The sequence below is a fragment of the Vulpes lagopus genome, chromosome 8, assembly GCF_018345385.1.
Source record: "Vulpes lagopus strain Blue_001 chromosome 8, ASM1834538v1, whole genome shotgun sequence".
Classification (NCBI taxonomy): domain Eukaryota; kingdom Metazoa; phylum Chordata; class Mammalia; order Carnivora; family Canidae; genus Vulpes; species Vulpes lagopus.
The window spans coordinates 127,411,329-127,433,923 of record NC_054831.1 but is presented as its reverse complement, the minus strand read 5'-3'; the positions used below and the strand labels follow the sequence as shown (position 1 = coordinate 127,433,923).

Here is a 22,595-nt window from a genome sequence, read left to right as displayed (position 1 = left end):
TTCTCCCTCTGCCTATGTCTCTGCCCCTCTTTGTGTGTCTCATGAATAAATAAATAAAATCTTTAAAATAAACAAATAAAAATTTAAAAAATTAAAACAAAGTCAAGAAAAGGAAAGAAAAAAAAAAAAAAAGAAATCACTCAGTACAAATCCCTTTATCAGCCATTCCTAACAGTGGGCTTGGGTACAGGGCTCTGCTACTTACAGGCAGTGTGACTTTGGGCAAGTTGCTCCAGGTCTTGAGGCATCGGAAAGACTTGGACTTTGGGTGAGATTTCTCTTGGGGGTGTGGTAAGAAGGGAACAGGACTGTGGGCTTGTAGAGAGGAGCCTACATGAGGACTGAGGTGGGTGTCTTGAAAAAGGAATTCATGGATAGTCATAGTTTCAGTTTCAAGAAAGGAAAACGTTATTGCTATTATAAAAACCTAGTAGAGGGCAGCCCTGGTGGCGCAGCAGTTTAGCGCCGCCTGAAGCCCGGGGTGTGATCCTGGGGACCCAGGATCGAGTCCCACATCGGGCTCCCTGCATGGAGCCTGCCTCTCTCTCTCAATCTGTGCATCTCTCATGAATAAATAAATCTCAAAAAAAAAAAAAAAAAAACCTAGTAGAAACAGAAATGGAAAGGGAAACGCAAAGCAATGTATGCATAGATAAGGGTAATTATAAGCAGTAAAGGAGAATGAGGCAAAGTTATATGAGACCGGGTACTTACAACATCCAGCCTCATTAGCTGGGGAAGCCCGATGGAGACAGCCAGCCAGGCTGGAGTCCCGATTGAGAGACCGGGGCAGAGCACCGGCCCCACATGTAAGACTTCCAGCTGACCATCCCCATAAGGGCCGTATTTACAGGGCCAATGATGGGGTCTGAATTTAAACATTGTTTGCTTACATGCAGTTTGGAGAGAGCTGTATTTCTGTGTTATCATGTCTTTCCATCTTCAAGGAGCTTGCGCTAGGTGTGTTTGCCTCCCCTCCTGGTTTTCATTCTGGGGGGGCCAGCCGAGCCTGGAGCCAAAGGGGATGTAAAGCAAGATTTATAGCTCTTGATGTCCAGACCAGAAATGGCTTTCTTTTTTCTTTTTTCTTTTTTCTTTTTTCTTTTCTTCCTTCCTTCCCTCCTTCCTTCCTTCCTCTTTCTTTCTCTCTCTTTTCTTCTTTCATTCTTTCTTCTTTTTCTTTTTTCTTTCTTTCTTTCTTTTCTTTTTTTCTTTTCTTTTCATTTCTTTCTTTTTTTCTTTTCTTTTCTTTTCTAAGATTTTATTTGAGAGAGAGAGAGCACAAGCACGGGGGGAGGAGCAACGGGAGAGGGAGAAGCAGGTTCCCCCCTGAGCAGGGAGCCTAATGTGGGGCTCCAACCCAGGACCCTGAGATCATGACCTGAGCCAAAGGCAGCCACTTAACTGAGTCGCCCAGGCGCCCCCAGAAGGACTGGTACCGACCCGGAGACCAGCTAATTTAAACTAAGCAGGCTCCCAAGGTCCCTCCTGCGGGACAAATCTCTGAAACGACGTTCTGAGCACTCAAGCCCCCTCCCCGCCGGGTGCACAGCGCCCCGGGGCGAGCGCGCTCCCCGCCGCGCAGGTGCGCGCACGGCGCCCCCTCGCGCCCAGCCGGGGAACCGCCCGCGCCGCGGCCCCGCCCCCCGGCGCCCGCGCCTGCGCAGAGGCACCGCCCCCGAAGTTTGTTGCGGGGCCGGGCGTCCCGGAGGCCGGAGGCGGCGGGCGCGGGGTAGCCGGGTGGCGGGGCCGCCATGGCGGTGCGACAGGCGCTGGGCCGCGGCCTGCAGCTGGGCCGAGCGCTGCTGCTGCGCTTCACGGCCAAGCCCGGCCCGGCCTGCGGCTGGGGGCGGCCCGAGCGGCCGGGCCCCGCGGCGGGCTGGGGCCGCGGAGAACGCCCGGGCCAGGCCGCGGGACCCGGCGCGGAGCGGCGCAGGCTGGGGCTCGGGCTCCCCGACCGCTACCGCTTCTTCCGCCAGTCGGTGGCCGGGCTGGCGGCGCGACTCCAGCGGCAGTTCGCGGTGCGGGCCCGGGGTGGCGCGGGGCCTTGCGGCCGGGCCGTCTTTCTGGCCTTCGGGTTGGGCCTGGGCCTCATCGAGGAGAAGCAGGCGGAGGGCCGGAGGGCGGCGGCGGCCTGTCAGGAGATCCAGGTGAGCGGCGGGGCGGGGGCGATGGGGGGCGGGGCCGGGGGGGGGGACGGTGAGCGGAGTGGGCGGGGGTACAGATGAGCGGAGGGGCAGGGCCAGGGGCTGGTGAGCGGAGGGGGCGGGGCGGGGCGGGGGCGGGGCAGATGAGCGGAGGGGCGGGGCCAGGGGGCCGGTGAGCGGAGGGGGCGGGGGTACAGATGAGCGGAGGGGCAGGGCCAGGGGCTGGTGAGCGGAGGGGGCGGGGCCAGGGGGCCGGTGAGCGGAGGGGGCGGGGCGGGGGCGGGGCAGATGAGCGGAGGGGCGTGGCCGGGGCGGGGGCGGGGCAGATGAGCGGAGGGGCCGGGGCGGGGGCGGGGCCAGGGGGACGGTGAGCGGAGTGGGCGGGGCGGGGGCGGGGCAAATGAGCGGAGGGGCGGGGCCTGGGGGCCGGTGAGCGGAGGGGGCGGGGGGGCGGGGCGGGGGCGGGGCAGATGAGCGGAGGGGCGGGGCCTGGGCGGGGGCGATGAGGGGCGGGGCCAGGGGCCGGCGAGCCGAGGGGCCGGGGCGGGGGCGGGGCAGATGAGCGGAGGGGGGGCCAGGGGCGGGGCCAGGGCGGGGGCCGGCAGATGAGCGGCGGGGGCGGGGCGTCACCTGCTGCCGGGGCCGTGCAGTGGAGCGCTGCCTGGGTCCCAGCTGGAGATTCGTAGGAAATCACGCGTTGAGGCTTATTTGCGGTGTCACGGGACTCCCGATGTGGGCCCAGCACCTCGACATTTCCCCTTCCTTCAAACAGCGTGTTCTGGAAGACGTGCTGCCCGTCTTAGCGCCCGCTGCACCGCCGCTGATGGCTCTGCGTACATTTTCTAAGCTCTCATGACGATGAAATCATGACGCTTGTATTCCCGAGGTAGTTGTCATACCCATTTTACGGATGAGGAGGACTACTCAGAGAGGTGAAGTCATTTGCTCGAAGTCGCACAGCTGCTAGAGGACGGTGCCCAGAGTTGGACTCTCCAAAGGCTGTGCCTTTTTTTTTTTTTTAAGATTTTATTTATTTATTCATGAGAGACAACACACAGAGAGAGACAGAGACACAGGCAGAGGGAGAAGCAGGCTCCACGCAGGGAGCCCCATGTGGGACTCGATCCCCAGGCCGAAGGCAGGCGCTCAACCGCTGAGCCACCCAGGGACCCCCCAAGGCTGTGCCTTTAACCTTAAGCCTCCACAGCGTAGCCAGTTAGTGACATAGCCAAAGCCAGAGTAAAAACAGTGAACAGCAGTGGAAAACATAAGGCCTCTAACAGTTTTTAATTAACCTGTGTAGAGCTATCAGGAGTCACTGGGTATGGGGGAGGGTAGGTTTCCTAAATGCTTGAAATAGCTCAGAGGCCTGTTTCTACCCAACCAAATTCTGTATTCTGGTTCTCCAGAGAAACAGAACCAATAGCATGTGGTTATTTAAAAAAGATAAAAAGATTTACTTTAAGGAATTGGCTCTGCAGTTAGGGAGGCTGGCAAACCCAAAATCTGCAGGATAGGCAGACAAGCTGGAGACCCAGGAGGTTCCAGTCTGAAGGCCATCTGCGGACTGAATTCCCGTTTCTTCCAGGGAGGTCAGTCTTCTGGGGTTTGAAACCACCCAGTGAGTTAGCACGGTGCCTGCGTCGTAGTGCCTAGGGCTGAGGTCGGGGAAGATGGAGTGACTTGCCCAAGGACACAGCTGGTTAAGGCCTGCCTGGGCAGTGTCCCCTATGTTTCCTGGTTTCCAGCCCTCATTCCCGTTCTTACTCGTCACCAGTGTGTCTCATGCTTGAGCTCTAGCCAGTTTGGGTGACAGTCAGGTGACGTCTGGTCTCGTCCCCAGCTGCTGTCCTTGTGAGCATAGATATAAATGTGGAAGACAGCAGGGCACCTCCCCTCAAAATTAAAAATAGAATTTCATTTGACCCAGCAGTTCCACTTGTAGGTTTATGCCCCAGAGAGCTGAAAGCGGGGACTTGAGCCGATGTTTGTGCGCCCAAGTTCATAGGCATTATTCACAATAGTCAAAGGTGGAAGCGACCTAGATGTCCCTGGATGGATGGATGGGTAAACAAAGGGTGATATCTACATACAGTGGAGAAGTATTTGGCCCTCACAGGAAGTTCTGACACCGGCTACAACAGGGATGACATTTGAGGACCTCAGGCTAAAAGAAATAGGCCAGTCAGGAGAGGAGAGATATTGTCTGATTCCACTAATAGGAGGTTCCTAGTCATAGTCACAGAACATAAAGTAGAATGGTAGCCGCCAGGCACTGGAGGTGGGAGTGGGGAGTTAGAGTTTCGTGTGTATGGAGTTTCAGTTTTGCCAGATGAAGAGAGTTCTGGAGGCGGATGTGGCAATGATTGCACAACAGTGTGAATGTCCTTAGTGCCATTGAACTGTAGATTTAAAAATGACTTAAAGGGGCACCTGGATAAGCTCAGTAGTAGAGCATCTGCCTTTGGCTCAGGTCATGATCCTGGGGTCCTGGGATCGAGTCCTGCTTCGGGCTGCCCACAGGGAGCCTGCTTCTCCCTCTGCCTGTGTCTCTGCTTCTCTCAGTGTCTTTCATGAGTAAATAAATACAATCTTAAAAAAAAATTTTTAATTAAAAATAAAATGACTTAGTCAATTTTATGTTATGCGTATTTTACTACAATTCTTAAAAATAATTTTAAACCCTATATACATGAATGTTCATAGCAGCATTACTCATAATAGCAAAATATTAAAAACAACCCAGACATCCTTTGGCAGGAGAATTGTTACACTCTGGTATATCTGTCCATAAATATTAAGCAATAGCCAGGAGTCAACTATTGATACAGGTAGCAACCTAAATGAATCTCAAAGGTGTTGCGCCTAGTGAAAAAAATCAGTCCCCAAAGGGTCCATACTATGTGATTCTATTTCTTTTTAAAAATTTTTAAAACTTTTTTTTGTTTGTGTTTTAAAAGATTTTATCCTGCTAGGACTACACCAGCTAGAATGGTGGTGCCCGGGGCAGGATTGGAGGCAGCTAAGAGAAGACTGAAGGGAGGTTGAAGGAAGGGTTTGGGGGCTTTAAGAGTCCCTGCACCAGGCGGCCCTGGTCTGGAATGGGGGTACCGGTGGCATCTGTGGCTTGGGCAGGGCATTGGCCCCGGAGGGCAATCAGAAGAAGGGGAGGTCGCTGCCCCAGTTCCTGGCTGACTGCTTCTGTGATGTGGAGGCTCTGAGAGCGTACTGCTCCAAAAGCAGGTGTTGAAGGTGCACCAGAAAGATCAACCCCTGACCTACATCAGGGAGCCATATGGCCCATACTTTCAGGGGTACCTATTTCATCCTGAAGCAGGGAAGCACAGGCAAGTTTCCAGGCAAGGAGTGGATACCCCCGTCAAATGAACATGGCCACTTCTCTCTTGAGTTCTTGGAGTTCCAGGCTCTTGGAGTTTACAGAAGTAGTGGGTGCCAGTGGCTATGCCACCAACCACCAAGGCCTGGACAGCCTCTGAACCTCTCTAGGCTGGACGTCCACGATCTCCCTGCCGTGTCCAACATGGCCATGTCCAACTCAGATCTTATTGGAGGACATGCTGCCCAACTGCCAGGTTCTGAGGGCTGACTGGGCCCAAGTTGGGGCCAGAGGAGCAGTCGCAGGACACGGCCAGCCCCACAGCTGCCTAGACCTCGGCCCCTTCCCCATCAGGCCGGATCTCAGCAGGGCTCTGTGGAGTGTCCCACAGTTCTCCATACTTCTGGCTTCCACCTGGGTTCCCTCAACATGGGGGTTGGGGTGGGATGAAGGATGTGGCACCAGCAGGACAGAGGGGAGAGCATGAGGCTGAGGCACTTATTCCCCACCTCAGGGGCTCTGGCTGGCTGCGCCCTGGGCTAAAGGTCACCCAGCTCCTATCATCCTTTCGGGCAGCTCTTCCCACCTGCTTCTCTCCTGGGTTCCAGCAGCCCCCTTCTGCTGCTTCTGGCTGGGGGTGGTGGGGAGATAAGCAGCCCCAGGAAGCTGCACTCCCCCTGCGGTTTCCCAGCCCTGCCCACTGCCATGTCCAGAAACTCTTCTCAAAGTGTCCTTATTTGAGTGTGCTGCTGTTTCCCGCTGGGACCCTGACTGATGCAGAGGTGCTGCTGGCACGTGGCGGGGAGGGCTCTCACTGCGCTACAGCGTTCCTGGCCTACACTCACTAAGCGCCGGTGGCACTCCAAGTCCCATGGTGTTCCCCACTTATCAGTTGACTCCGCTCCAAATGCAGCTTTCTCGTTTGCTCTGTGAAAATTGACGTAGGCCTTTGAAATAGTTTTCCTTTGCCAAGTGACATGATGAGGTTTGTCGATAGCGGGTGCCTGAGAGATCACGGGAGGAAAGGCTTCTGTTTCCTGGTTCCCTGCCCATGTGCTTGCTCTGCGCGCTCCAGGGCACCTGCACTGCACGAGGCCTCCCCAGCACATGGCTCCTGAAGGGCCAGGCGGCCAGCAGCTTCCCCTGGCAGCCCCAACCCCAGCGGTTCGAGAGAGCGGCGTACCAGTGAATCCCTTGTTCCTTCAATTTGCTGTTTAAGTCAATTAATTCCTTATATTGAACTTTACCTGTTCAAAAAAAGTTGCATAGAGCTACACACACACACACACACACGAATGAATGAATGCAGGTTTAAAAAGATGGTAAAATCCGAGTAAGTTCTATAATCTAGTTGGCAGTGTGCCAAGTCACTGTCCTGGTTTTGATCTTGACTTGCATTGAATTATAAGACATCACCATGGGAGGAAATTGGCTGAAGGGACACAGGACACATTGTACTATTTTTTTTTTTTTTTTGCAACTTCTTGTGAGTCTAAATTACTTCAAAGTTAAAACTTAAAAAAATATATCTTGTTCTCATGGTTGATAAAGGATTACCCTACAGAACATTGCTTCTGCTCCATGGAGTTTAGATACTAGTTGGCAAGGCAAGATAGACTTTCTTTTTTCTTTGTTTTTTTTTTAAAGATTTTATTTATTTATTCATGAGAGACACAGGCAGAGGGAGAAGCAGGCTCCATGCAGGGAGCCCAACACGGGACTCGATCCTGGGTCTCCAGGATCATGCCCTGGGCCGAAGGCAGTGCTAAACCGCTGAGCCACCAGGGCTGCCCTCTTTTTTTCCTAAAGATTTTTTTTTTAATTATTTATTTGAGAGAGAGAGAGAGAGAGAGAGAGAGCAGGCATGTGAAAGCATAAGCAGGGGGAGAGTCAGAAGGAGAAGCAGGCTCCCTGCTGAGCAAGGGGCCTGCCGTGGGGCTCACTCCCAGAACCGGGGATCATGTCCCAAGGTGAAGGCAGATACTCAACTGACTGAGCCACCCAGACGTCCCCCCCCCCCCCCGCTTTTTTTAAGTTAAAAATTCTCACACGAGGTGCATCAGTTTATGGATACCAAGTGCTTAGGAATCCTCCAGGAGGACAGGTTGCTGTGGGCTGGGTGTCCAGGCTGGTTCTAGAGGAGGGAGGAGCTCATGGGGCTTGATGGATGAGTAGGGATGAGCCAGGCAGAGCGACACCAGGGAAACCGGCTCAGAGAGAGGCATATGAAGGAGTTTGGGAGGTGCGCAGACGAGCCCGGTGAAAGCTTTCACAGACGAAGCGCCAGGCCGAGGTGCCGAATAAAAGTTGGGTGTTTGAACAGAAGAGTGACCTGTGAACGTGAAACTGCTAACCAAAGGGTTAATGGGACCAATAAGCACAGCTGCAACTTTTTACCCAGATTTTTCCACTTGCCTTGAGAGGTCTCTGACTCTCCTCCCCCAAGGAGGCAGACTTGAGGCTTGCTCCCCCATCTCCTTATTTGGTGACCTCTCAAAAAAAAAAAATATATATATATATATACATATATATATATATAAACTCAAGATTCTTGCTGGACTCTCTCTGTATCATTGATTGTGCTCCGAGTCCGAGGGAGCTTTTGGCCCAGGGTTGGTCAGCCCCCAGCCAGTACGGGGAATGCTGTGACCAGTCCAAGCAATGTCCTAGGCTGATTGTCCTAGGGACTGCCCCCATCACCCCCCCCACACCCTGCACTGGGTACAGCCAACCCTGGGTGCCTAATTTAACTCTTGGGGCAAGGAAGCAGTTTTTGGCTTTAGTTTGGACACATGTCTCGGTGAGTACTTCGTATGCAAGGCCACGTGAGCCTATTTCCTTTTCTGGTGGCTTGCCTCCAAATATAGGGATCGGTGTGGATCTCTTGAGTGACTCCCTTCTCATCTGAGAGTTGGCCAGGGAACTGCTCCATTCAGGGGGTGAAGCCCTGGCTTTGGGGGAGGAACTCATGCTCACAAGGTATTCAAGGCTCCATTTGGTTTGTCTAGTGCTGCAGCTTTTGGGATCTTTGGACAGAATCAGCCATGTTCTAATTGGAAAATGGAAAGTGAATTTGATTCCCCAGCGCAGCCCAAACTCAGGCAGTCTTTGTTTTGCAGCACTGCCTAATCATAATATTCATTAGAGTGGAGAAGCATGCCCAATTAATGGAGCCATAAATTATGATATGTTTGGAAATTGGGGCTTTATGATTTTGGTTGGATCTCATTGTGTATTTGTGTGTCCATGTATGTATCTTTTAAGTGTAAGATTTTTTTCCCTTCTATCTCTGGATGGTGTTCCTAAATTCATTTGTAGAAGAGCTCAATTTTTTGGTGTAAAGGCAAGTGATTATAAGAATTGGGCATTCCTGGGAGGGCCTGGGTGGCTCAGATGGTTAAGCACCTGTCTTCAGCTCAGGTCATGATCTCCAGGTCCTGGGATCAAGCCCCACATCGGGCTCCCTGCTCAGCAGGGAGTCTGCTTCTCCTTCTCCCTCTCTTTCTCTCCTCCTGCTTCTGCTCTCTGTCATTCTCTCAAATGAATAAATAAAAAATCTTTAAAAAAAAAAAAAGAATGGGACATTCCAAAACCAAGAAAAATATTTTCAAGTTAATGTGATCTGGGAAAATAATATTAAAGCTAATTCAAGGTTGTTGGTTTAAATTCAATAGATATGTTTTTCAAGTTGCCAGTAATAGACGTAGAACATCGGTTCTGCCTATGTCTACTGAGAGTCAAGAGGTTCATATTATGAAGTAGTATGGGTAATCGAAACAGAATTGTTGAGAACAAACATAGGTTTGTTTTTGGCTTCTATTAAGGGAAACAACGCCGTATGCAAGGGAAGTGAGACTGATTATATAAAAGAGGAAAACTTAGGACAGAACCTGAATGTAAAGGGCATCTGGGTGGCTCAGTGGTTGAGCATCTGCCTTTGGCTCAGGTTTTGATCCTGAGGTCCTGGGATGCAGTCCCAGGCTCCCTGCATGGAGTCTGCTTCTCCCTCTGCCTGTGTCTCTGCCTCTCTGTGTGTCTCATGAATAAATAAATAAAATCTTAAAAAAAAAAAAGAATATAAAAAGAAAAGTTGTAGATGGTCTGTGAGAAGGGAATCTTTGGAAGGGAATTTTGTGCATGGTCAGGACCAAGATTATGGAGATTAGTAAAGAAGTGTATTAGGGAACAAGCGACAGCTGGGGAAGAGAGGTGGCTAAGAGAACAGGATCAGGCTGCGGTCAAGCCGTGACTATCAACAGAAGCCTCAGCCCGTTCTCTGAGGAGTTCCAAAAGCTGGACTGCCCTTCAGAACCATCTGAAATTGGGGCACGTGGCTGGATTTTATATAGTCCTGTTGAACATTCATTGGATGGGACCACCTGGGAAGGGGACGTGAACTCAGCAAGGCGGCTAGCGGTCTTCAGTCCCGGCCCTCCCTCATGACCCCTGAGAGTGGAGGACTGTTGGCAGTGTGCCCACAGCTGAGAGTCCTTCACTGCTGATGAGGATCCTGGCCAGCACATCCCAGCACCCACCACAAAGACTCAGATCCTTGCAGCACCCTGGGTGGCCCTATCTCAATGAGTGTAGGTCAGCGTGGGCCATGACAGGGAGGGACAACGGAAGGACTGCATGAGGTTTTTAAAATTTTCATCTTGTTGGAATGAATTTTACTCACTGGAGTACATCAATACGGGGCACCTGGTGGCTCAGTTGGTTGAGTGTCTGCCTTAGGCTCTGGTTGTGATGTCAGGGGCCTGGGATCGAGCCCCGTATCAGGCTCCCTGCTCCATGGGGAGTCTGCTTCTCCCTCTGTCCTCCCCCACCCCACCCCCTGCCACTCATGCTCTCCTCTCTCTCTTTCTCTGTCTCAAATAAATAAAATCTTTTTTAAAAGGTACATCAGTACAAGATTGGAATTTGGTTTCCCTATTAAAATGACCATTTTCTTAGTTATTGGTCTACTCTTAGTAAGAAATTATAAACAAAGGCTTTCTTTTTTAATCTTCCTAGAAGAAAAGTTGCCATGTTTTGTCTTTATTAGGTCTTTGATTATTTCAGACAGTTGAATCTTAATATTAAAAGGCTAAGTTTTGCTAACAATTACATAATCCTTTATTTGCCTTTAGAATCTTGCGGCACCTTGGTTAAATAGATAATGAAATATAAAGTTTTGTAATCTGTAATCCTATTTAGGCATGTGTTTCAAAACCTTACAATATTTTTGACCGAATTCCCAAGATTCAACTTCTAAATGAAATGTTTTTATTAATGAGGCTTGTTCATTTGGTATGTCAAATTACATGGGAAGCATTGTCAAATAAGTGATGATAAACCTTCTTAGATTATTTTATATGGGTGAACGCTATACCCACTCCAGAAATTATGTAAAATTCCTAAGGTTTTGTTAGGTCCTAGTGTAATGTCATCGCTTGTAATTCTAATTACTGACATGTTCTGTGCTACAGGGAAACCATGGCCATTTTTGAGTGTTTTGTCATTTATAGTCCTTGTTTTACTCTCATGCTGTTACGGATGCATTTGAGCTTCAAGGGGATTCATGGAAAGGACTTCTGACAAGTATAGATCTTTGATACCTTTAAGGTCGTAAAACCAAACTGAGTAAGAATTTCTGGAAGTAACAGGAAAACTGCATTCAAGCAGAACAAGAGTTAGTAACATGGGACTGAATGAATTGAGGATGATGATTACTCCTCTTTGAAACATTGCTCAGTCTCTAATGTTGGCTTTTCCAGATTTAAAGAAACTGTTTTTCTCTTAAGCTGTTAGGACTTGCAGAAATTTGGTAAAATATTCCTTTGTAAGCAAATATGAAAGTTATCTTGTTCTCCCCACCTAATCCCTCTAGATTCAGAAATTCTCAGTGAGTGTTCTTAGATTTTCATGGCAATGTATTTGTTTGCATAAGACCAGTAAGAATCTATTATCATAGGACACAATTAGAAACGCTGGTTATATTATAAAGGCTTTGACTGGAATATCCTATTTGAGCAAGACATGCATAGACTCAGATATGACCAGACAGCTTTAAGGAACTGAGATTGACTTTATGAGCCAGTGAAGCCCCTTGGGAAAAATCAGCCTAGGACCTTACTAACAGGGTACCCAGCAGCCTTACCGGGTGAATAAAAAAGGCACTTCCTGGCAGGTGTGGGGAACCTCAGGATATTTGGGGGACCTCATGAAGAGAGGAATTTATTCATATCTGCAATACCTGCAGGCAAAGTCTGATGGCAACTATTTGGCTTGGCTTCTTAGCCTTGAGGATCTACTAAAAGTTCAGTCTGAAATTCCTTATGAGAAGTTCCAGCAAAGCAGATTTTCTGTTTAAAAATAAAGCAAACCTTATATAGCCAGTCACTATTCTTGCAGCGCTTATGTAAATAATTAGGCCAAGATTGTTAGAACCGAAGTCTTGATTTGGCTATCCTTGGTGGAAATGAGGGTGATTTTAGAGAGAAAAATCACACATTTGTGAATAGTAGATTCACTGTCTTTGGGTGTTTGTTGTTTGCCTCTAAAACCGGGCTGGATCCTAAATTCTGGTTTCTTCCAGTATGTGGCTATGATTCTCCAAACTGTGGTTTCAAATTTTCTCCATTCCCTAAAGCTGCTCTTTCTCCGGAAGCCTTGCAGACTGAGGCTAGACAATCTGAGGTAGCCTGCAGATATCTTAGAATTATTAGAGCTGCTTTGAACCCAGGGAGGTAGCTGTTGTCCGCCGCCAAGGACACCAGAAATGGGGCTGCTTCATTGCCCAAAGGAACAATCAGATCAAGCTGCCAGGCTGGCAGCCCACACAAAGACTCCAAAACCCTTTGTAGTGGCTTTAGGAGCAGACGAGTCATAGGCTAAACCAAACATCAATCCTAGTATTCCTCTGAAGACCTGAGAGCTGCCATCCACAGCTCTCGAGAACCATCTAGTAGCTGCCTGCCAAGGCCCTTGCACAAAGAGCTGTCTCTGTAATCAGAAGCCTCCAAGGTTGTGCAGGGAGCTTGACAGGCGAGGGTGGGCTTGCACAAAGTTTAGAAGGCTCCATGCACCGGAGCCCGATGTGGGATTCGATCCCGGTCTCCAGGATCGCGCCCTGGGCCAAAGGCAGGCGCCAAACCGCTGCGCCACCCAGGGATCCCCTGTAGGTGGGTTTAGAAAATTAAGACCAGATGTTCCTTCTCCTGCCCAGAGCATCCGCCCAAGCCTAAGGTGGGGCACAGCCGTGGCAGCTCATGTTGGATGCTGAAGAATACAGTTTCTGGTTTTGATCTCGGGGATGAAGGTTATCAGACTGTTGCCCTTCCACGCTAGGTTACTAGCTACCAAGTAGCCAAGGACTTTGCCTGTGAACCACCCAGTGTTAGCATCAAAACTTCCTGATGGGCGTGACAACTTTTATACTCGTGAAAGCTAAATGACTTGACTCCTAGAGGGTTCCTAATGGGTTCCATAGGACCTGAGAGCCATTTGTAATGAAACAAGGAAAGTAGGGTGCCTGTCCTCGTCTTTGGTTCTTGCTGTTGTTTCTTTTTACGGGGAGGCTGGGGAAGGTCATCCTGAGATTGAACACAACTTATCCAGGGTGGATTTGTCCTGCTTTCCGTCTGCTGCAGGCAGCCTGCAAGGGGGAGTCTTAGTGATGCAGGGCCAGTAGCATTGATGGCAGGAAGAAAGGTCCTTCACCCTAACTTGCCATCTCTTCTTCCCTGGGCCCCTGAGCTGCCAAGAGTTTGAGGTGCGGTGTTGAAGCCGTGTAGGGGTTGGCACGGATAACATCTCCACCCCCTCTCTTCTAGGAGAGACTAGCTTGGCTTGCTGCTTCAGAAAGGGTTTTTTTTTTTTTTTATGACAGTCACACAGAGAGAGAGAGGCAGAGACACAGGCAGAGGGAGAAGCAGGCTCCATGCACCGGAGCCCGATGTGGGATTCGATCCCGGTCTCCAGGATCGCGCCCTGGGCCAAAGGCAGGCGCCAAATCACTGAGCCACCCAGGGATCCCTGTAGGTGGGTTTAGAAAATTAAGACCAGATGTTCCTTGACCTGCTAGTGCTTTTTCCCAGGAGGCAGATGGGCTCTTGTATGGTTAGGCTTCCTTGCCCGCTCACACGGGAGTCGTAGGTTGTGATAGGCTGCCAGTCACCTGAGGATCTGGTTAAAAGGCAGATTCCAGTCCTCTGGCCTGGGGTGGGGGCTGGGTCTCTGCCTTTCTGATCAGCTCCCAGGAGATGCCTCTGCTTCTGGTCTGGTCCACACACATCACAGCAGGTTTCTCGTGTGGGTGCTGACCCACCCAGCTGGATTCAGGTGTGCAGTTCCCACCAGCCTCCCTCTTTCTCCTGACCTGCCTCCCTGGAGAGGAGGGCCTGGACAGGAGGGCCTCCTGTCCTCCAGACTCACTCTTCAAGCTCCCCTCCAGATGAAAGGCTTGCTTGTCATCTCCCAGCTTTCCCCTCTGGGAGGACTCAAGGCTTAGGGAAATTGAATATTTTTCTCCACAAAAACAAAGAGTTCGTCTAGAGTAATTTCTTTCCCTTCTCACTATGTAGGTGGGGTTTTTTTTAAAGGTTTTTTATTTTTTAAAGATTTATTTATTTATTATGATAGAGAGAGAGAGAGAGAGGCAGAGACACAGGAGGAGGGAGAAACAGGCTCCATGCTGGGAGCCCGAAGCGGGACTCGATACCAAGACTCGATCCCGGGACTCCAGGATCACACCCTGGGCCAAAGGCAGGCGCCAAATCACTGAGCCACCCAGGGATCCCCTGTAGGTGGGTTTAGAAAATTAAGACCAGATGTTCCTTCTCCTGCCCAGAGCATCTGCCCAAGCCTAAGGTGGGGCACAGCCGTGGCAGCTCATGTTGGATGCTGAAGAATACAGTTTCTGGTTTTGATCTCGGGGATGAAGGTTATCAGACTGTTGCCCTTCCACGCTAGGTTACTAGCTACCAAGTAGCCAAGGACTTTGCCTGTGAACCACCCAGTGTTAGCATCAAAACTTCCTGATGGGCGTGAAAGGCAGGCGCCAAACCGCTGCGCCACCCAGGGATCCCCCGTGACAACTTTTATACTCGTGAAAGCTAAATGACTTGACTCCTAGAGGGTTCCTAATGGGTTCCATAGGACCTGAGAGCCATTTGTAATGAAACAAGGAAAGTAGGGTGCCTGTCCTCGTCTTTGGTTCTTGCTGTTGTTTCTTTTTACGGGGAGGCTGGGGAAGGTCATCCTGAGATTGAACACAACTTATCCAGGGTGGATTTGTCCTGCTTTCCGTCTGCTGCAGGCAGCCTGCAAGGGGGAGTCTTAGTGATGCAGGGCCAGTAGCATTGATGGCAGGAAGAAAGGTCCTTCACCCTAACTTGCCATCTCTTCTTCCCTGGGCCCCTGAGCTGCCAAGAGTTTGAGGTGCGGTGTTGAAGCCGTGTAGGGGTTGGCACGGATAACATCTCCGCCCCCTCTCTTCTAGGAGAGACTAGCTTGGCTTGCTGCTTCAGAAAGGGTTTTTTTTTTTTTTTCTTTTTTTAAGGATTTTATTCATTATTTGAAAGAGCATGAGCTCTGAGGGGGAGGGGCGGTGGGAGAGGGAGAAGCAGGCTCCCCACCAAGCAGGGAGCCTGATGCGGGGCTCAATCCCAGGGCCCCAGGATTATGACCCAAGCCAAAGTCAGATGCTTAGCAGATTGAGCCACCCAGGCACCCCAGAGAGTTATCTTATCTTGAATGTCAAAACCAACTCTAGGAGCGTGTGGCTGGCTGGCTCAATTGGTGGAGCATGCACCTCTTGGGATTATGGGTTCAAGCCCCATGTTGAGTGTAGAGATTACTTAAAACCCCTAAAAAAATATTTTATTTATTTATTCATGAGAGACACACAGAGAGAGGCAGAGACACAGGCAGAGGGAGAAGCAGGATCTCTGCAGGGAGCCTGATGCGGGACTTGACCCTGGGACTCCAGGATCATGCCCTGGGCCAAAGGCAGGTACTAAACCGCTAAGCCACCCAGGGATCCCCAAAACCTTTAAAAAAAGAAACCAAACAATTCTAGGCAGTAGCTCTGTGGTCCAGATTACAAGGAGGACTTGGATGTGCTCAGGTCGGTATAACCCTGAATCCGTGCTCATGTTTCAGGCGGGCTCCTCCAGTGAAGCCATCTTTAGCACAATGAGCCAGGAACTCGTCCCAGCTAGTCGAGTGGCCTTGGCTGGGGAGTACGGAGCGGTCACTTACAGGTAAGCACTCATCTGCCCAGACTGGCTGTGAGTTCTTGGAGGGCAGATTCCTCACCTGTGTTCTCATGTGTCTGACAGACATGTAATAAATAGTAAATGCTCACTGAATGATATGGTTAGTGGTAGATTTGTAGTTGTTGGATAATTCAGCTTGGGGAGGATTGCAGATCATCTGACTCCAACTAAAGATGCAGGTGGCTGACTCACGCTGGAGCAGAGAGAGAAGGCCATCCAGAAATGCCCAAGTCAGAATTCTGGAAAATTGATCAGACTTCTGATTCTTCTTAAGTAATGTCTAGGGGGATCCCTGGGTGGCGCAGCGGTTTGGCGCCTGCCTTTGGCCCAGGGCGCGATCCTGGAGACCCGGGATCGAATCCCACGTCGGGCTCCCGGTGCATGGAGCCTGCTTCTCCCTCTGCCTGTGTCTCTGCCTCTCTCTCTCTCTGTGTGACTATCATAAATAAAAAAAAATTTTTAAAAAAAAAGTAATGTCTAGGTGGAAAGCCACCTGTGCATACGAACTGAACTCTGTCCCCAGTGCAGGTAGCTCTCATTCCAGTCTCAGCATTAAAAAAAAAAAAAAAAATGTGGCCTATTCCCTAAGAGTTCTGCATGTGGCAGAGGAGCCAGACGAGTTGGGAGCAGAGGCCAGGATGGTAAGTGCCAGAATCATGGATGCCCAGTGCTGGGGAGCCCATTCGGAAAGGCCTCTTGAAGGGTTGACTAGGTACCAGTTGGGCAGAGAAGTAGGCGAAGAGGCCTTCTCCAGAGAGGGAAGGGGGTTGTTGGCAGCCCACGGTCCTGGCTCTTTGTTGGAGCCGGTGTGTGGCGGCGACGACGAATGCTAAGTGTGACAGGTGTGCTCACTTCCATGTTTGTAGACCACAGGAAGAGCTGCACCGTGGTACTTACTAGGGGGTTGGTTTATACACCTGGTGCAGTCAGAAGCTGGAGGGAAGATATAGGGCCTCGAGAAAGCACATGGAAAGCCCCTTCCGAGGTTTAGAAGGGTCTCCTGACGGGGGCCGTGCAGGCCAGCAGAGGCAGCTGCTTGGTGAGCTTGGTTTCGTCCTCCTCTCCTTAGCCCTTTGTAGGGAAGAGTGGGTCCGCTGTGGAGGGAGTGTCTGCTGCTTTCGGAGCGGGGACAGTTGTCCTCAGGTGGCTGTGTGTTCACCTCGCCTGCTGGCGGGCTGTGGCGTCCCTCGAGCGCTGACGCCTTGCTGCGGGGGCTGCCCAGACCTCCCATCTGAAGTGCTCCCTGTCAGGGAGTTTTTTTTCTTCGCACTTCTCCCCATGACCTTAAATCATAGCTGCCTTTGTCTCTGTCTCTCCTGCTGTACTGTGAGCTCTCTGAGGACGGGGCTTTCCTGTTTTGTTTGCTGAGTACCGTACAGCTCAGTAAATGTCCGTCCAATGAGTCCATGAGTATGACGGAAAGTCTATTACCTAAGGTGCTGATGACATCAGTGACGCAGGAGAAAGTGTCTCAGCCCCTGAGAGCACTGTGGGCACATTCCTACCTAGCCCCTGCTCATCCAGGGGCCTCAGGCTCAGCCCGGTGATCGGCTCCTCCGCTTCTCCCACCCGATTTCAGATCTCGGCCCCTTTACACCCTGTGCTCCGCCCTCCTGAATTCATAACTGCCCTCCCCCACACGCAGCCCTACCTGCGCCACGCTCCTCCTCGCCTGTCTTCTGCACGCAGTTAGTGCTCCTAGGGCTGCCCTCCCCCCAGCCCCCTGCCCCACTCCAGGCCTCCGCTCAGACACAGCCGCACCATCCCCGGGGCTCTCACAGCAGCGGGCAGAGCTTTCCCACTGTGGCTGGAGGGCCTTGGGCTGCGATCCTGACGCTCCCACTAGCCCCAGTGGCCCAAGGCTAGGAACAATGCTTGAGCGCCCTTGATTGCTTACAGGGGTGCACTCAGATGGACTCAAGGGAAAGCAGTAGGCCGCACGTGGACGGTTTCCACAGAGCTCGGGACCGAGGCTGATCTTAGGACGGGGGCAGGCATCTTGCCCCCTCGGTGTTGTCTTCATGTCTCTGGGCTTCTGCTCCATTCTCTGCTCTCTACCACCCTGTGTCCTTATTTCTCACCCCATAGCTCTTCCTCTTTTTTTTTTCCTGCAAAATTTTACTTATTTATTCATGAGAGACACAGAAAGAGAGGCAGAGACATAGAGGGAGAAGCAGGCTCCCTACCAGGAGCCAGATGCAGAACTTGATCCCGGGACCCCAGGATCACACCCTGAGGCAGATGCTCAACCACTGAACCACCCAGGTGCCCCAGCTCTTCCGTTTCTGTGTGCCTTTGCTTTCCACACCTCTTTGGCTTCCCGTGGCCCCAATCAAGTCTCAGGGCGTCCTTCACCTTCATTACTGACTGCTAGGTTACTACCATGTTCTTTCACTAGTGCTCCTCAAAGAGAATATAACTGGCTTCCATCCCTTTTCCCACCCAACTATTTGTATCTCAGATGTGACTGCAGGCTCCTTGCCCTGACAGGTGGGGCCGATACATAAGAAGCTGACTCAGTCCACCCAGAACCCAGCTACTGTGCCACAGCAGGGCTGTGGGGCCCCCGGGGAGGAGGGGAAGGCAGGTGACTTCTGTACTACAAACTGTATCTGTGACCATCCAGTCATTCAACAAAGATTTAATTGAGTTCATACTTCATGTTAAGGGTTAACTAGAACTTGCCACCAGAGATTCTAGATCCTTTATAGAAGTATTACATCCTTACGAGTTATGTTACCTTTCCTTTGGCAATTGAGACTGAGCCGAGAAGTAACCAGGCTAGGGGCTTCAGGAGCAGACCTGGAATTCAAACCACATAGTCTGATTCCAGAGTCTCCTAACTCTGTATTCTACTGCATGGGGTCGATGGATGTACAGACGAATGGGCCGCCGGCATCATCAGTGTGATGAGTCATCATTATGGGTCTATCTTTTTGCTCTGGCACCAGGTTCTGCACCTGACACATAGCAAATCTACAGTAAATATTTGATAAATAAAAAAGTGGGTGAATAAATGTCAGTATTTATTGTGGCATGATTATTTTTCTAACTGTTATATCTGATACTGGACTCCTACATTTGTCCCATTTGGCTAAACTAGAAAATCCAAGGGTGGTCCCAAGCAGCTGGCCCCTCACCCCAACATCATCCGGGTCTTTCGTGCCTTCACCTCTTCTGTACCACTGCTGCCAGGAGCCCTGGTTGACTACCCTGATGTGCTGCCCCCACGTCTTCACCCCGAAGGCCTGGGCCATGGGCGGACACTCTTCCTCGTTATGAAGAAGTAAGTAGGACTGGTCCTGCCTCTGCACCTGGAGCCCCGGGGTGGCAGGAAGGGGGACCCTCACCCGTGCTGAGGGCATACTGCCCCACAGAAGAGGGGTCCCTTTGGGGTGACTTTTCATGAAAACGGAGTTCTCGCTAGTGTTTTTAGTACACTTGACTCTTGCCCCCTCTGTGGCTTGCCTTACCAATTGTGTAAAAACACTTCTCCTTCCTCACCCTCTGCACCTACTGGCATTGCTGTCACGGGCATGGTGAAGAAGGGGTTACCTGTACCATTACTTCCATCATGTGGGGCCCCAGCTTTCCCTAACCTCAGGGTAATGGGTGGTAACAGAAAGGATACTTGGGGAAAAAGAAAAAAACTCCAGAAGAGAAAGGGCCATCATCCTATAGCAATAAAGCTGCTGGGGACCACTGATGTGCGACAGCCAGAGGCTCTGTCACCCTCTCCACCAGCTACCCCTGTACGCTGCGCCAGTACCTCCGCGAGAACACCCCAAGCCCCCGCCTCGCCACCGTGATGATCTTACAGCTGCTGGAGGCGGTGGATCATCTGGTTCAACAGGGCGTCGCGCACAGAGACTTAAAATCTGACAACATTCTCGTGGAGTTGGATGCAGGTGGGTCCCGGTACCAGACTTCAGGTCTGCAGGCGTCTAGGACCCTTCCAGTCCTTTCGGGTTTTGTGTTCTATTAGAAGTTGTGTTTTAATTTAGCTCTGTACGTCAGAGATGAGCTCTCACCCCTTCAAAATAGAGGCTTTCGTTCTCTTCATGGGGCTTATGGGGTGATGATTAATAGTCCCTGTGTTGCCCACTTTCAGAATAAAAACGTCGGTGGTGGAAGTTTTCTCAAAGGAAAGAAGAATTAGCTCAGTAGAAAAATAATTTTTAAACAGTGAGAGCTGCCCGAATGTAAGCCTAGCTGCCCCTGGAAATGGTGAGCGCCCCAGTTTCCCACACAGGAAGCAGTGACGTAGAGGCTGGATGGCCACTTAACCCACAATACCATGAAGGAGTCGTAGATCTCGTAAATTTTGAAGTAGAAGATTTAAAGTAATGTGCCACTAAATTGCTAAAGGAACTAGCTTTTTAAAGGAAGTCTGTGTGAATCCTTTCACAATCCTAACATACCTGTTTCTTGGGTTTGGATTTGGGGTTTCAAGTTGAGATCAAAGGTCCTTGGGGCACTCTTAGGGCCAAGGGCCGTCCGCTGAGTAGACCGTGAGCAGCCCTTCAGGGTTGGGATAGCTCCTATTACCTGATCAGTTACCAGGAGCCAAACTTTATCCAGTTCTTTGCTTGAGGGCTTTGATTTTCCGGAGGCACCTCCGTGCTCCTGTAGCTGCCTCGCCTTCCCCAGCGCGCTCTGGTGAGCGGGCACCCAGCCAGGCTTGCTGGCCTGCAGCCCTGGGCTGGCACTGAGGCCCCTTAACCCTCACCCACGTCCTGGTGGCTGCAGGAGGGCTTAGGGAGGCCTCCCGAGGGGAGAATCCATCACTCCCCTCTGCCTGTCCCTCCCCAGATGGCTGCCCCTGGCTGGTGATCGCAGACTTTGGCTGCTGCCTGGCTGACGAGCGCACCGGCCTGCGGCTGCCTTTCACCAGCTGGTATGTGGATCGGGGCGGAAACGGCTGCCTGATGGCTCCAGAGGTGAGTCCTGCGGAGCGTGTCCTGTGCCATCAGCAGACTTCTCCATCTTGTTTCAGCTGAGAGGACGAGACCCGCTGCCTCATTACCCACTCAACACCTCCATCTTTTCTGACCTTATTTTGGCACAAGTCCCTTGTCCATATGTGTTCATCTGGCCCTCCCTAATGTTCCCAGGTGATGCGTGTCTTGTGGGTGCAAAGTAGGCGGCCTACGCAGATTCTGGGTCTGAGCCACAACTCACTCAAATTCTAGGCTCCTTAGGACGGGGTTCAGGTTAGCCCAGGTGCCGTGGAGGCATATGAATGTGTTAGAAATGCCAGCAGTGTGAAGCTCACCTGTTGCTTTCCAAACAGGTGTCCACTGCCTGCCCAGGCCCCGGGGCAGTGATCGACTACAGTAAGGCTGATGCCTGGGCCGTGGGTACGCTTGCCTATGAAATCTTCGGGCTCTCCAATCCCTTTTATGGCCAGGGCGGGGCCCACCTTGAAAGCCGCAGTTACCAGGAGGCTCAGCTGCCCGCGATGCCCGAGTCAGTCCCTCTGGATGCAAGACAGCTGGTGAGGTCACTGCTCCAGCGAGAGGCCCGCAAGGTGAGGCTGTCCCGGGCTTACAGGGACTGTGGAAGTTTATGTTCCAGAATAAAGACCCAGTTTGGGCAAGACGAGAGTGACACACAAGCAACTCTGTCTTACAAAGAAAAGGCCAAGTACAGGGGAAGAAACCCTAGCGTAACTGGGAGTAGAGGAGCTAGCCGCCGAATTAGCATTCCAGCAGTGCAACTCTTCTTGGCTCTGGTGGCTTAAGTTATTTAGAGGGAAGAAGATGCACTTTTAAGAAATGTTTAAAGGAGTTGTAGCTTAGAGGAACAGCTGGCATCTAATGAGAGATGAAGACCTTTCCCAAAAACAGATGTGGACATTTTGAAGTTGACATAAAGGAATAGAAAGGCTAAGGTATTTGAGATGTAATTGGGAGTGGCAGGCCCAGGTCAGGTGGTAAGCCTAGTGGGAGAGCACAAAGGCAGGCGGGGTTCAAACTACTCAACCACTTCCCTCCCGCTGGGGGCATGCTGTCAGCACCAAAGCCTGTGAGAGGTGGCCCCTTGAGAGCCTGCTGGTACCCAGGCAGTTTGTGGGCCTTCCACAGTGGGGAGGCTGATGGCCCGGAGCAAGTGTGTGTGTCCCTGGAAAAGCTGGGGCATGGGTAGAGCGCAGCCAGTAGGTGTCAGGAAGTGAACGGAATTGCAGGAAGGAGAGACAAAGGGGTGAACAAGAATGTGGTTGGGGCCACAGAAGGGAAGACCCTAAAATGAGGATTCATTAACAGATCAGCTCGGGTTGTGGGCCGAATGCTTGCTGTCAACGTTCTAAGCTTGTTTTCCTGCCTGTTGCAGAGACCATCTGCCCGAGTAGCTGCTAATGTGCTTCATTTAAGCCTCTGGGGTGAACATACTCTCGCCCTGAAGAATCTAAAACTAGACAAGATGATTGGCTGGCTCCTCCAGCAGTCAGCTGCCACTCTGCTGGCTGACCGGCTCACGGAGAAGAGCTGCGTGGAAACCAAGATGAAGATGTTATTTCTAGCCAACCTGGAGTACGAAGCGCTGTGCCAGGCAGCCCTGCTCCTCTACTCCTGGAGAGCAGCCCCGTGAGGGCTCCGCTGTAGCTGGTGCATTTTACTAAAAGAACTTAGCAACATCTGTGTGGTGCTGGTCTGTGAGTGCTGCAGGCGGGGCGGGGCTCCCAGGCGCCAGGGTGGGCGGCAGGGGAACACTGCAGGAGGCCTCTGGTTTGGCAAATGGAAGGGACGGCTGGCAGCCAGGTTTACAGTCTGTAGCTAACTCCCCCTAGCTGTGCGACTTTAGGTCCATCGTCTAACTGCGTGAGGTTCTCTCACCTGTGATGTGAGAAGC

General features: G+C 51.4%; 1 protein-coding gene across 1 annotated transcript; it reads left to right on the top strand.

Moving 5' to 3' along the window:
* The first annotated feature begins 1,684 nt into the window (after positions 1–1,684).
* PINK1 (PTEN induced kinase 1) lies at positions 1,685–22,380 on the top strand. The gene is made up of 7 exons (XM_041766457.1): positions 1,685–2,150; positions 15,628–15,728; positions 18,847–19,029; positions 19,488–19,651; positions 20,556–20,683; positions 21,037–21,273; positions 22,077–22,380. The coding sequence occupies exons 1-7, from the start codon at positions 1,755–1,757 to the stop codon at positions 22,332–22,334; spliced, it is 1,467 nt and encodes a 488-aa protein (XP_041622391.1). The 5' UTR covers positions 1,685–1,754; the 3' UTR covers positions 22,335–22,380.
* The last annotated feature ends 215 nt before the right edge of the window (positions 22,381–22,595 follow it).